At 34.0% G+C, this 16159-nt stretch overlaps 1 protein-coding gene across 1 annotated transcript in view; it reads left to right on the plus strand.

The window, feature by feature from the left end:
- LOC123245940 (complement factor H-like) overlaps window positions 1–14355 on the plus strand; it is a 115292-nt gene extending 100937 nt beyond the window's left edge. Inside the window, exon 15 of the mRNA XM_044674909.1 lies at window positions 13964–14355. Within this exon, the coding sequence (XP_044530844.1) occupies window positions 13964–14160 (197 nt within the window). The 3' untranslated portion in view covers window positions 14161–14355. The remainder of the gene's footprint in view (window positions 1–13963) is intronic.
- Window positions 14356–16159: the final 1804 nt, after the last annotated feature.

Consider the following 16159-nt stretch of genomic DNA (forward strand, 5'->3'; position numbering starts at 1 on the left):
TTATATATATATATATATATATATATATATATATATATATATAAATATATATATATATATATATATATTACATAGGGAGGGAAAGAACAGCAAGGAAAGAATACATGGGGGTAAAGAATAAAAAGATTGTGCAATTGTCTTTTGGGGATTGGCTTTTCTTATAGATGGTGCATTTCCCTGTACTGGGACATGCTATAAACTACCCAAGATGTTGAACACAGAGAAGATGAAAGATTTTGGCAATGATTAATCTTTGAAAGAAATTCAGCAACAGCTTCTGATTTTTTTCACATTCTCTAGAAAAATACCAGCCAGTGGTCAATGGTCCCTGGTAGCAAAAGAAGCAATGTAAAAATATCTTTACCTCCTCCTTCACCTACTTTAGACAGCAAAATGAGAGTCATATTGCTGTTGAGTTAATAGGTGACAGAATTGCTGAGTGGACTTTCTTGTTAGACACAGATCAAAGCTGTATTTATTATCTCATTAGCTTTATCATTCTACCCTTATCTGTAATGCTTTTATTTAAACAAATTATTGCTTCTCTCATTGGGTTTAAATGCCAGAAAGAGCAGGCACTGGCTTTATTTTTTAAAAAGGAGGAAAAATATGTGAACTAGTGTTTAGTACTTAGCTGTACACTCTTCTTTCCTTCTAGCACTATTCCAGAGGAGAGAAGGTAGTAGTGTTGCAACCTAGGGTAAGAGAGAATAAAGTCTGTATTTGGAGTTACACCAGATTTTGATTCTTTATCTCAATCACCTGACTTCATTTTTAAATTCCTAAATTTATTAAATGAGGTAATCAATCACCTATCACAGTGGATAGAAAGCTAGTCTCAGAATCAGAAAGATCTGAGTTCAAATCCTGCCCCCACAAAGTTATTACTTTGTGTTATAAACACTTTGTCTCACCATGTTTCAGTTTCCTCTACTGTAAAATAATGAATATAATAGCACCTAAATTATGCAGTTTTGTGAAGCTCTAATAGGAAACATGTAAAATACTTTGTAAATCTTAGAAAGTTACATCTATTCTAGTTATAATATGAAACGTGACCAGTAATAAGCCATGACCTCTGACTTTGAGTCTACCTACATCATTAATCTATTTTGTGTTCTATTTTAAAACATCATCATTCCTTCTCATCTACTCAAGTTTTTCTGATTCCTTTCTTCTGATTCAGGGTGACTTAAATTAGTAACTAAGGAGGCCTATTCTCTTGCCATGAAATTAGACTTTATTTTTACTTTCATTCATTCCTTTCTGATAAATAGTCCTTAAGTAAATAATAAGTCTTATTTGATTCGGATCCTATAATTTTAACTGGTTTCATGATTCTCAGCTTATCCTGAATCTGCCATTATATATATATATATATACATGTTTACAATTAAAAGTGTGTTTAAAAGAACTTCTGAGCACAATTACACTGTGAATTCCATATTCTCCACAAAATGAATGAGAGTCATACATTCTCTAAAAATGCATTAAGCTCAGAATTCTTTAAGACTTCTCAACATGTGCTTAAATAATAGGCTAACATTAAAAATTAGGAAGAGGGGCAGATGGGTAGCTCAGTGGAGTGAGAGTCAGGCCTAGAGACAGGAGGTCCTAGGTTCAAACCCGGCCTCAGCCACTTCCCAGCTGTGTGACCCTGGGCAAGTCACTTGACCCCCATTGCCCACCCTTACCAATCTTCCACCTATGAGACAATACACCGAAGTACAAGGGTTTAAAAAAAATTAGGAAGACTAGCATTTTTACAACCATTAGTTCCCTCAGGCTTTCTGCTCCTATTTAGTCCTCATTACAAAGCATAATTCTTATACCCTTGGCATTTTTCCTCTGGCTGCTGGACCTATTTATTCTTTTATCCAACATCATACGTAGTGAAGTGCATAGCATTTGGTAGATTTTAATTTAACACTTATTGACTGACTGATTGACTGCATAAACCCTTAATAAAAAATGAGAGTGATGGAGCCTAGTGAAATCAAGATGGTGAGCCATATGGAAGTAGGGTGTGGATAGTCTCCATATGGGTAGATAGTTAGCCATGTACACAAATCACTTTCATGGTAATTAGAATTTGAAAAGACGTGTAGCAGGGTTCAGTAGCATGAGAAACTGAAGGATATGCAATGGATATCAAATTCTTCATTAATGTTGTAATTCAATCTCCTATCTGATTTATATTACTTTCCAAATAAAATTCTTTCTTCCATTCTCAGAGGAAGTTGGAAAATGTGGACCACCTCCACCTATTAATAACGGAGACATCACAACTTTCCCATTATCTGAATATGTGCCAGAATCAAGAGTGGAATATAGATGTCAAAATTATTTTGTGCTACAGGGTTCCCAATTTGTAACATGCAAAAATGGAATATGGACAGATCCACCAACATGCTTTGGTATGTACTAAATAGACTCTTAGTTCATTAGGAAAATGTCATTACTGAATGAAATGATCAGCTGACACAATTAAAATGTCATGGGATAGTATAATAGGTGATTAAATCCCAATAAACAAAACTGACTCCACTAATAATTCTCAAAGGAATGCTTAATAGTTTTTTATACTTCATTTTATAATAAACTATTCTCCAAGATTTAATGCCTTGTCATTCCCCCATCTAAGAGTTGTTATTATTCTGTGACTAAATCTATATCTTAGTCTCCTTATTCTGATTTGATCATGCCCTGGTTGCTGGGAGCATTAATTGAACAGAAAAAATATGATGCATTTCTTTCCCTCAGTATTAAAGAGTACTTTATTTTTTACAGTAGAAAATAAATAGAGCAACTTAAATCCACCTCATAGCATTTTCTATATTTCAATTTTTACATTACACAATGTGTTAAATACTTGGGAAAATTTTAACTCGTTTTGCTAGGTACTTTTCGATACGCAAAATTAACTGATTCATAGGCCCTAAAGTGAAGAATTTTAAAATTTTCTTATTTTGAGAATTTCCCCGCATTTGATTAAGTTGACGGAATGGTGAACACATTCACTGATCCTGTATTCAGACACAACTAAATTCCAGACTCTTGATGAAAATTTTTCCAGGTAAAAAATATTTCCAGATAAAACATATCCATACTCCCCCAAGCTCCGGAAAATTAACAAAACCTGAGTTGTGTTTACAGTAGACATAGTTGCATAATATGGGAAGATATTTCTGGATTAAGATCAGCTTCATTGTAGAGAGTGCCCACAAATCCATTAGATAATTAGAAACAGCCTGGATGTTTTCTTAATGACTTAGGAGAAAGAAAGGTTAGTGGCCATGACCACCAATAAAACGTTTGAATTCCTTACCTGCAGCACCTTCTCAGAATCAGGAATCATTGTCAGACTTATGGAACTGAATTTGATCTTAGATTCATCTGATATTGTATAAAGCAAATGCTGGCCATTTGTGTCTTCAATTTGGAGCAGGTTCACTTGTTTAAATAGGCATTTATTAAGAACTTTCTCTGTGTGAAAGAATCTCAGAAATGTGGTGGAATGAGAAGTAACATAGAGTACAAATTTCCCAATAATAAACTCTGAACTAGACAAGAAAATATCACTCTTTAATAGAACAATAAGGGCAATAACAGGAAGAGGAGAATTGAAAGAAGACACTATAGGATAATTATTACAAACAGCAGAAGTAATGGAAAAAATAATTGAGAAAATACCCACATGTAAAGGCTTCTGAAACTTCACATAAACAATACATTGGGGATAATGCACCCAAAAGTACATGTCTAATGATAATAACATCAAAAATAGTATTATACACATATGTATGCACATAGATATATTTAATAACATCTAGTTCTTAAAAGAAAACAGTTGGGGAATGGTAAAATCACATTGAAATTAACATAATAGTAACATATATCAAGATTCCTCTCAGACTTGGAAGAATCTCACAGATTTTATATAATAAAACAAATATGATGCTTACTAGATAGTTATTAAAAATCATATTCACTGTACCTATGAAAATTTCCAAATACTAATGCTAAATAAATTGGATATTCCTCAATACCCTTCATTGACTTTGCAAAACACTGATAACATACTTGAGCAGAAATAATAAGCAAATTCTATGTAGAGCATAATGCAATAAAATAATATTCAACAAAGGAAATATTAGCCTGAAACAGACAAAAATATAGACTAATTAATGAGAACTTAATTATTAGTAAGTGGACCAGATGAAAATTTATAGAGAGATAATATCATAAAACATGTAATATCCTTTTAGAGATACTCTTAGAGAAAAATTAATTTCTCTGAAAACATATCAAAACAGAAAAGAAATTATCTATTAAATGAACTTTAAATTTAAAAGGAGTATAAAATAACCAGATCATTGAGCCTAATACAATTTCAAAAGAAAAAAAATCTTGAAAAATAATTGTCACCATTATATTCTGCTTGCTAGAATAATGAAGTAGAACCACAGAGATAGTAACCTAACTCTATAATTGAGTTCACAGGACATATCTTATTATAAGTGAAGAGTGAATATGGAATTACCACATTGATCAACTACAAATGATAACTATCATTATGTCTTGATAGCAATAGAACCATAATAATGTGGTTCTACTAATTCTAGTTTGGTTATAGTAATTTTTTACTGGAATTACTAGAGTTAGTAACTAATAATTCTAATAAGGTGCAACTAGTAGAAAAAATATTCAGAAGTCACCTAGAGCCAATGATGAAACTAACTCTCTGGAGTACACAAAAAAGTCTTAGAGTAATTAAATGAAATTTCTTCACTTGCTGTAAAAGCTGTTCAATTGGCCTTATTTAGTATTAATTACTTTTCAGTTATGCAATCCAGAGAGGGCTTTGAAGAAGTTTTATTTGTTTCTTTATTTTGAATATTGTCCCGTAGTTACATGTTTCACATTCTTTCCCTCTTCCCCAAACCCCCCAACCTCCATTAGCTGATGTAAAATCCCATTGAGTTTTACATGTATCATTGATTAAGACTTAATTTTATATTATTGATAGTTGGACTAGAGTTATCATTTAGTATCTACATCCCCAATAATGTCCCCATCAGCCCATGTGTTCAAGCAGTTGTTTTCCTTCTGTGTTTCTCCTCCCACAGTTCTTCCTCTGAATGTGGCTAGGTTTCTTTCTCATAAGTCCCTCAGCCTTGCTCTGGATTCTTGCATTGCTGCTATTAGAGAAGTCGGTTATGTTCAATTATACCACAGTGTGTCAGTCTCCATGTACAATGTTTTCCTGGATCTGCTCCTTTCACTCTGCATCAGTGACTGGAGGTCTTTCCAGTTCACATGGAATTCCTCCAGTTTATTATTCCTTTGAGCACAATAGTATTCCATCACCAACATATACAACAATTTGTTCAGCCATTCCCCAATTGAAGGGCATACCCTCATTTTCCAGTTTTTTGCAACCACAAAAAGCGCAGCTATAAATATTTTTGTACAAGTGTATTTATTATGATCTCTTTGGGGTACAAACCCAGCAATGGTATGGCTGGATCAAAGGGAAGGCACTTTGGGCATAATTCCAAATTGCCGTCCAGAATGGTTGGATCAATTCACAACTCCACCAGCAATGCATTAATGTCCCAATTTTGCCACATCCCCTCTAACATTCATTACTCTCCCCTGCTGTCATTTCAGCCAATCTATTAGGAGTAAGGTGATACCTCAGAGTTGTTTTAATTTGCCTTTCTCTAATTATTAGAGATTCATAACACTTTCTCATGTGCTTATTGATACTTTTGATTTCTTTATTTGAGAATTGCCTATTCATGTCCCTTGCCCATTTATCAATGGGGTGATAGCTTGATTTTTTGCACAATTGATTTAGCTCCTTGTATATTTAGGTAATTAGACCTTTGTCTGTGTTTTTTGTTATAAAGATTTTTTCCCAATTTGTTGCTTCTCTTCTAATTTTGGTAGCATTGGTTTTTGTCTGTACAAAAACTTTTGAGTTTAATGTAGTCAAAATTATTTATTTTACATTTTGTAATTTTTTCTAACTCTTGCTTTGTTTAAAAATCTTTTCTTTCCCAGAGATCTGACAGGTATGCTCTTCTGAGTTCACCTAATTTGCTTATGGTTTCCTTCTTTATATTTAAGTCATTCACCCATTATGAGTTTATCTTGGTATAGGGTGTGAGATGTCGATCTAGACTCAATCTCTCCCATATTGTTTTCCAATTTTCCCAGCAGTTTTTGTCAAATAGTGGGTTTTTGTCCCAAAAGCTGGTTTCTTTGAATTTATAGTAGACTATCTTGCTGAGGTCACTTACCCTTAGTTTATTCCACTGATCCTTCTTTCTGTCTCTTTGCCAGTACCATATTGTTTTGATGACCACTGCTTTATAGTATAGTTTAAGATCTGATACTGCTAGGCAACCTTCCTTCACATTTTTTTCATTATTTCCCTTGATATTCTTGGTCTTTTATTCTTCCAAATGAACTTTTTTATAGTTTTTTCTAATTCAGTAAAAAAGTTTTTTGGTAGTTTGGTAGCTATAGCACTAAAGAAATAAATTAATTTGGATAGGAAGGTCATTTTTTTTATGTTAGCTCATCCTACCCATGAGCACTCGATGTTTTTCCAATTGTTTAGATCTAGTTATAATTGTGTGGAAAGAGTTTTGTAGTTGTGTCCATATAATTCCTGTGTTTGTTTTGGCAGGTAAATTCCTAAGTATTTTATATTGTCTATGGTGATTTTAATTGGATTTTCTCCTTCTAACTCTTGCTGCCGAGATGTGTTGGAAATATATAGGAATACTGATGATTTATGTGGGTGGATTTTGCATCCTGCAACTTTGCTAAAGTTATTATTTCCACTAGCTTTTTAGTTGATTCTCTAGGATTTTTTAAGTAGGCCATCATATCATTTGCAACGAGTAATAACATAGTCTACTCACAACCTATTTTAATACCTTCAATTTCTTTTTCTTCTCTAATTGCTACTGTTAGTGTTTCCAGTAAAATGTTAAATAATAGAAGTGACAATGGGCATCCTTGTTTCACTCCTGATCTTATTGGGAACGCTTCTAATTTATCCCCATTGCAAATGATGTTTGTTGATGGCTTTAGATATATACCCTTTATTATTTTTAGGAAAGGCCCTTCTATTCCTGTACTTTCTAGTGTTTTCAGTAGGAATGGATGTTGTATTTTGTCAAAGGCTTTTTCAGCAACTGTTGAGATAATTATGTGATTTTTCTTGGTTTGCTTGTGATATGGTCATTTATGTGAATGGTTTTCCTGATGTTGAACCATCTTTGCATACCACATTGCAGGTTATAAATCCCACGTGATCATAATGAATAACCCCCGTGATCACTTGGAATATTTTTGCTGGTATTCTGTTTAAGATTTTTGCATCTATGTTCATTAAGGAGATTTGTTTGTAATTTTCTTTCTCTGTTTTTGATCTACCTTGCTTTGGGGTCTCTACCATATTTGTGTCATAAAAGGCATTTGGTAGAACTCCTTCTTTGCTTATTATGTCAAATAGATTGTATAGTATTTGGATTAATTGTTCTTTGAAGATTTGATAGAATTCACTTGTGAATCCATCTGGTCCTGGGGATTTTTCCTTAGGGAGTTCTTTGATGGTTTGTTCAATTTCTTTCTCTGTGATGGGATTATTTAAGTATTCTATTTCTTCTACTGTTAATCTAGGCAATTTATATTTTTGTAAATATTCATCCATATCACCTAGATTGCTATATTTACTGCCATATATTTGGGCAAAATAGTTTTTAATGATTGCCTTGATTTCCTCTTCATTAGAGGAGAGGTCTCCCTTTTCATCTTTGATACTGATAATTTGGTTTTCTTCTTTCCTTTTTTTAAATTAGATTGACCAGTAGTTTGTCAATTTTATTTGTTTTTTTTTCAAAGTATATGCTTCTAGTCTCATTCATTAATTCAATAGTAATTTTACTTTCAATTTTATTGATTTCTCCTTTGATTTTTATAATCTCTAACTTAGTTTTTGGCTGGGGATTTTTAATTTGTTCCCTTTCTATTTTTTTTATTTGCATGCCCAGTTCATTGATCTTTGCCCTCTCTAATTTCTTAATATATGCACTCAAGGAAATAAATTTTCCCACTGCTTTAGCTGCATCCCACAGAATTTGGTAGGATGTCTCATCATTGTCATTCTACTCAATGACATTATTAATTGTTTCTATGATTTGTTCATTTACTAACAGATTTTGGAGAATCATATTAATTAATTTCCAATTAGTTTTTGATTGGCCTGTCCATGTGCCCTTACTGGTTATTATCTTTATTGCATTATGACCTGAAAAGGTTACATTTATTATTTCTTCTCTTTTGCATTTGTTTGCCATGTTTCTATGCCCTAGTGCATGGTCAATCTTTGTGAATGTACCATGTGCAACTGAAAAGAAGGTATATTCCTTTTTGTCCCTATTTATTTTTATCCATATATCTATTAACTCTAATTTTTCTAGGATTTCATTCACCTCTCTTATCTCTTTCTTATTTATTTTTTTTGTTTGATTTATCTGGATCTGAAAGAGAAATATTTATATGTCCCACTAGTATAGTTTTACAATCTATTTCCTCCTTGAGGTCTGCAGTCTCCTTTGAAATTTGGATGCTATACCATTTGGTGCATACATTTTGAGTATTGTTATTTCCTCATTGTCTATACTGCCTTTTATCAGGATGTAATTACCTTCCCTATCTCTTTTAATCAGATCTATTTTTACTTTAGCTTTGGCAGAAATCATGATCACCACTCTTGCCTTCTTTTTCTCAGTAAAAGTGCAAAAGATTTTCTGACCTTAACCCTCTATATGTCTACCTGCCTCATGTGGGTTTCTCGTAGACAACATATGGTAGGATTTTGTTTTCTAATTCACTCTGCTATTTCCTTCCATTTTATGGGCAAGTTCATCCCATTCACATTCAGAGTTATAATTATCACATGTGTATTCCTCAACATTTTGGTATCCTCTCCTACCCCTTCTTCTTACGCTATTTCCTTATAAACTAGCAGTTTGTTTTAAATCTGTCCCCCTTGTCCCCTCCCTTGGTTTACTTCCCTTTCCACCTCTCCCTTATTATTCTAATTTTTTTTTATTTTTTAAGGCCTAATGAATTCCCTCCCTCCTTTCCTCCCCTCCCTTTTTTGACCTCCCCACTTGCCTGCTCCCCTTGGTTGATCCCTTCTGATTTTCTCAATAGGGTTAGATAGAATTCTATATCCCAATGGATAGCCACTCTTCCCTCTCAGGATTAATTCCGCTGAGAGTAAGGTTTAAATATTACCTATTAATGCTGTCTTCCTCTCCTTCTTATAATAATATTCATCACTTCCACTTCCCATGCCCTCTTTGTGTGGTATGGAATATCTTATTTTTCTTATTCAAGTTTCTCTTGATGACATCTACTATTCCCTCCCCCTCTTTTTTCCCCCGTATCATCTTAGATCATTTAGTACTACAACCTCTCCCTATAAATAATTCTTCTAATTACTATAATAGCGAATAAAGTTTTTGACAATTACATGTAACATCTCTCCATATAGGAATACAAATAATTAGATCTTATTAAAGTCCTTAAAGATGCAAATTTAAAAATAAGAGGTTTCTTTCTTTCCCTTCTTTTTCTTATTTACCTTTTCACATTTCTCTTGGTTTTTGTGGTTGGATATCAACCTTTCCATTTAGTCCTGGTCTTTTCTATGCAAATACTTGGAAATCTTCTATCTTGATGAATGCCTATACTTTCCCCTGCAAGTATATAGTCAATTTTTATGGGTAGGTGATCCTTGGTTGTAGACCCTGTTCTCTTGCCTTTCTGAATATCATATTCCAAGCCTTGTGATCTTTTAGTGTGGAGGCTGCCAAATCCTGTGTGATCCTGATTGATGCTCCTTGATATCTGCATTGTCTCTTTCTCTCTTCTTGTAAAATTTTTTTCTTTTACTTGGAAACTCTTCAATTTGACTATTATATTCCTGGAGGGTTGCCTTTTGAGGGTTTAGTGTAGAGGGTGATCTATGGATCCTTTCAATGTCTATTTTGCCCTCTTGTTGAAGAATATCAGGGCAGTTTTCTTGGATAATTTCTTATAGTATGGTGACCAAATTTCTTTTAATTTCTGCTTCTTCATGAAAACCAATGATTCTCAAATAGTCTCTTCTAGACCTGTCTTCTTGATCTCTCATTTCTCAGTGAGATATTTCCTGTTTCCTTCTATTTTGTCAGTCTTTTGATTTTGCTTTATTAGATCTTTCTGTCTTGTGAGATCATTGGCTTCTACTTGCCCAATTCTAGTCTTTAGAGATTGGTTTTCTACTATAATCTTTTGATTTTCCTTTTCAGTTTGCTCTATCCTGTTTTCCAGCTGTTTAATTTTGGTCTCCAATTTGCTTCTCAATTCTTTTGATTTGGGGGCATCTTTCTCCAATTGGGAGTTTCTGTCTTTAGAACTGTTAATTTCCTTTTGAGCTATTTCCCACTTTTCTTGCCAAATTTCTTCCATCTTTTTCATGATCTCAGATTTGAACTCTTTAAGAGCTTCTGACCAATTTTCATTTTTTGGGAAGGTTTGGATGCGATTACTTGTTTCTTCTCCTCTTCTGTCTGCTCTGTTGTCTAGATATTTTCTGTGTAAAAGTTATCAAGTGTTAAAGTTTTCTTCTTGATCTTTCATTTTGAAGGTTCTTGGGCCTGGCTTGCCATTATTATTATGCTGTTTTTCTTTCTCAGTCAGCAGTCTGGGTGAGGCAAGCAGGCTCTCTGTCTATAGAACTGTGAAGCAGTTTTTGCCTGAGTCACAGAGCAGTCCTGATCCTCTCAGCTTTTTCCTCATGCCCAAGGTCTGCACTCTTTAGGCTCCAGGGGTCTCAAGTCTAGCTGTTCTCAGGATCAAGCCTCCTCATGGTCCCCTTGCTTGATCCTCTTCCCTAGGCTCCTTTAAGTGCCTCAGGGCACTGCTTCCACAGTCAGGCATCCCTCCTTAGTAGGTTCCCACCCAAGGTCTGAGCCCAGGGTCTGCACTCAATGTCTGTGTTCAAAGTTCACATTCTTTAGCCTCTTGGGGTCTTAAGTCTTGCTGCTCTCAGGAGCCAGTCCTTTGTGGTCCCAGGTAGCTTCCACGAACTTAATGAATGCCCCAAGCTTGCTCTAATCCTTGTGCACTGGCTTTGGCACTCTAGGTGGTATGTGGGAGTGGGGGGGGTTGATTAACTTGCATTTTAGTGAGAGCTATTTCACCCCTTATAGCATGGAAATGCCCAAATCCCATGTGCCTTCAATGCTGCGCCCTATTGTGGGGTCCCTTCATTTATCTGGATTTGGTTTGTCCTTTTGAGGAATCATGTGTAGGTGGGTTAGAAGAGATTAAGCTCGCTGCTTCTACTCTGTAGCCATCTTAACCCGAAGTCCTGAAGAACTTTTTTAAAAGAAAAAAATTTTTATCTAAAATATCATGTTAGGTAAAGAAAGATAAAGAAAGAGAGGTATTACATATGAGAGGAGTCACTCTCCTATAATGCTATTTTTTGAATACTTTGAGTTCCCATTTGTATTCCATGTTTGTTAGATTAAAGGAACTAATGATGACAAAGACTTTAATTTAATTTCTTAATAAGAAGAAGACATCTCAAAATTTTGTTAAGCTTAAATTGTGTTTGCATAAGATGAATTAAAGGAAAATATACTATATTTGGCATCTGGATTAATATGAGATCCAATTCCACCACTAAAACTTTTCTTAATCCTGTCTGTCTTGTTGGTAGACAGATACCTTGTTATTATCTTATTGATATCTTGTGGCACAACTATGCTGGTCCCCCTATTTCCTCATTTCTACCTTAGGTGTTTTCTGAAGATCAAATAAAATATGTGACAATTAATATAGACACAATATTATTTTCCCCAAGAGCCAAGGAGAACCAATAAATCCAGCAAATGGTTTTTTCGTCAAGAAATGAACATAGTTAGAAAACAACTGATTGACCTCATGAGATCATTCAAACCAAATCTAGGTCCTAAAATCATTTCTTAGTATGATTCCATTTTTCATATTTCCTAAATCATTTGCCACTCTTTCTTTAAAGTAAAATTGTCTTCTACATTTGTTTTGGGGGGGCAATATAATTTTCCTATATTCCTTTCTACTTTTCTTGACTTTGTTTTTTCATTCTTTCTCCAAATGTGACATATCATGAGGTTGAGTACTTTGCCTTTTTTTTCTTTTCACTCAGCACTTTCTTCTTGGAGATTATGATTGCTCCTATATTTTCAATGACTAATTAATCAGAATAAATGCCCATCAATATCTCCATATCAGGTTTCTGAATGGACCAGAAGATATTGAACAATCAGTAACTTCTTGACCTGGAGGAAAATAAATTCAAACCTAGCAAAATATTTATTTTCAGAAAGGAATCAAGGAGCTCAGCAATGATGGCTTTTTCTGGAGGTGATCTTGGTAGAAGCTGAATGATCCCAGAAAGGTTAAAGTTCTTTTCCTAGGAAACTTATCAACAATGAGTCTCCTAATTCATCCATGATTTAGAATGTCACAAATATATGATACCATAATAGTATCACAACTTAGAAAGTAGAGTTTTCAGGATAGGGGCAAAAGAATTGCTGCAATGAAAACTCTTAGTATAGCAATATCATCACAATAATCAAAAAGGATGTAAAAGGGGACATGTAAGTGACTCAGGAGGTTGTAAGTCAATACTAGAGATGTTCAAACCTAGCTTCAGACACTTCCAAGCAGTGTGATAATGAACAAATCATTCAACCCCCATTGCCTAGCCCTTTCCACTCTCCTATCTTGGAAGAAATATATAGTATTGCTTTTAAGATTGAAAGTAAAGAGGTTTTAATGAAAACAAAAGCAAATTATACAAATTATAACTTAGACAGCTTGAATTCAATATCTGAAAAATTTTGGAATATTTTATAAGTGATAGTCTGTTAGTCCTTACAAGAGGAAGTAGTGAACTCTATGAGAATACATTCAAAGGTAACAACATGGACAAAATAAATATTACTTTTGGATTAGAATACCTCATATAGATATAATACTTCTGTTTCACCATTGGGCTTGATGAAATTTCTCATGATGTTCTCATGGGAAAGTAGGAAAATTTGGTTTGGATTACAGAGCACCCTAGATTGACATACTATCAAATGCCTTTAAAAGTGATTATTAATTGATCTATACCAATAGGGATGTTGCTCTGAGGGTCAAATACTGTGCCATTACATCTGATCTTCTATGTCTTTTTATTAATAACATGGAAAAAATAAATGTATGCCATGTCTACTATATCTTTGGATAAGTTAGGCGCATAGATTTAGATCTAAAAAAGATTTAAGAAGATTTATTTGTGTGTGTATGTGTGTATATATATATATATCTATGTATATATATATACTCATAATTTCACATTGAGGTTCATAAACTCCATATTTAACATTTTACTATGAATATCCCATAAAAATCTCAACTGACCACATTTAAAACTGAAGTTCTTATTTTCTTCTTCAATGCAACCCTCCTCCAGAATTCTCTGTGTCTTTCAAGACTACAATTGAGCAACATGACAAAATTATCCACAAACCTGATCCCTTATCCTCACCTAGGATCACTCTTTTCCTCAGACTCTAGTTTGGGAATGGACTGAAAAGCACAGAGATGATAGCTCCTGTATTGCTGTGGCAAGCAAATATATTTTGCTGTAGATTCTGGGTGAGAAGTTACAGCTCTGAACATTTGTTATCATGTTTGAGGGCAATATTACTCAGCAGTATAAATAAAAAAAGAGAGAAAATTGGCTTACATTTTTACTGAAGAAATATTTTTATGTTCCCAATTGTTTTTGAAAAATGTAAAGTTGTGCACACTATCAATTGTAAAAAGTATTCTTTTCATCTTTCAGAGGCATGCACGTTATCTGAAGAAATAATGAAGAGAAATAATATACAGCTTCGATGGAAGCACACTGAAAAAATCTATTCAAGAACAGGACAAGAAACTGAATTTTATTGTATTTGGGGATACCGTAGGGCTGAGGGATCACCTCCATTCAGAGCAACATGTGTGGAAGGAAAAATCAATTATCCCATATGTGTATAACATAATCTTTCCAGAGTGGTTAATTCTGAGCTCTTCTGATATGAGTATTCCTCCTACTTTATGACATTCTCCCTAACCCAGTGTAATTCTGTAAGATTCAGAGGTATTTATTACTGTAATATTTTGGGGTGATCATGCAGATGTAATGATGAGAAACTTACCCAATTCATCTTTTCCTTCAGTAAAATATTTTTTCCAGTCTCATGTAAAAACCATTTTTGCCTAGGGCCCACCCTGGCAGCTCCAGATATCCTGTGAGGTGTGATGGTTTAGCCAAGAAAGAAAGAGCCAGAGACACAGTGGATTTGCAGAAGTTATTCTGAACACTTACTGTGAATTTTTATTTTTATACCTTTCTCTCATAGTCACACAAATGCTGGGAAAATTTACATTTCAAACCCAAACAGAGAAGAGCTCAAGGTTATACCAGTTACATGAAAGTTGGCATACCAAATGTATTTCTACATATACCTAGGCTAAACAGTCTTCAAGGCTACCAAAACCTTAGGTTATCCAATTATTATTTTGACAACAGACCTTCAACATATTTCAAAAAGTAGGTTTAGTGTGAGAGCCCTCAAATTCAGGGGGACAAGTCTAACGTGGGAAAGTAGTGAAGTGTGAGAAGATTTTGATTTATCCATACTGTGTCCTTCAAATTTCTGAGACAGAGAAAAAAAGCAGCTTCTCCTGTTTTGTTTTTTGCTAAGGGTAGGAGCTATTAACTCATTAAATGCTGGTTTCTATTAAGGTGACTAGGGGATTTCTATATTTAAACTACAATACTTGAGGCTATTCCAAAGATATAGACCATGATAATTTCAGTAATAAAAAGTATTGATCAGAAAAGAGTCACAAAGAGGGGTCTAATAAGGTTATCCATCCATTCTGTGGATGATTTTAAGATCACAGAGGTCAGTGCATGACCGTGTCAACTACAGTGACTTGATGGTACTTCGTTCCTCTGGGGCAGGCTCTTGACATATTTTAATCATTTGTTTTCTAAAATACTAAGTAATGAATTCTCTCCTCCCTTCCCATACCCCTGAATGAGATGATCATGAGTAATTTGATATTAGTTATACATGTGCTATCAAACAAAGCATATTTCCATATTCACAGGTTGAGAAATAAGACATTAAAAAACAACTGTGAAGAAAATAAAATGAAAAATTATAAGCCTCAATTTCAATCTACATTTAGACGCCATCAGATTTTTTTCTAGAGGTGGATAACATTTTTCACCATGAATCCTTTGGAAATGTTATGCCTCATTGCATTGCTGAGAAGAGCCAAGTTATTCACAGTTGTTCATCATACAGAATTGCTGTCATTGTGCACAGTGTTCTCCTGATTCTGCTCACTTCACTCTGCATCAATGCATGGAAGACTTTCCAGGGTTTTCTGAAATCCTCCAGCTCCTCCATTCTTATGGCACACTAGTACTCTGTTACAATTTTATAGCACAATTTGTTCAGTCACTCTCCAACTGATTGAAACCTCCCCTATAGTTGAGTGTTTGCCATCAAGCTAAACATGTCTGTCTCTAACAAACACTTCTGTCTTCTGTCCCCATAAAACTGCTGTACATTTTAAAATACAAAATCGAAAGGTTTGTAAAGCTACATTCTTCTATATGAGTCATTTGTTAGTTCAAGCTGAATATTTTCATTCATTTACTAACTTTTACTTTTAGTTGTTTGATTTCCTTAGGAATTCAGTTACAGAAATAAGGAAGAATGATACTTATCAGTTTGTGGATATTCACGCAATTGATCTGTCATTCATTCAATTTTCTTTTTACTTTAAATGTTCACATTTTAAACTGCAAAAGCTAAAGTATGAAATAATAAAACATCAAGATGTATCAGTTAAACCTTCACTATTAAAAAAAACATTGAGTTATTTAATTTCCTGCCTTCATCAATTCACCTTATGCTCTGGGATTAAATTCCAGGGATTAAATTTGGAACACCTTATGTAATGGGATTAAATTCCT

Source organism: Gracilinanus agilis, chromosome 4 (assembly GCF_016433145.1).
Source record: "Gracilinanus agilis isolate LMUSP501 chromosome 4, AgileGrace, whole genome shotgun sequence".
NCBI lineage: Eukaryota > Metazoa > Chordata > Mammalia > Didelphimorphia > Didelphidae > Gracilinanus > Gracilinanus agilis.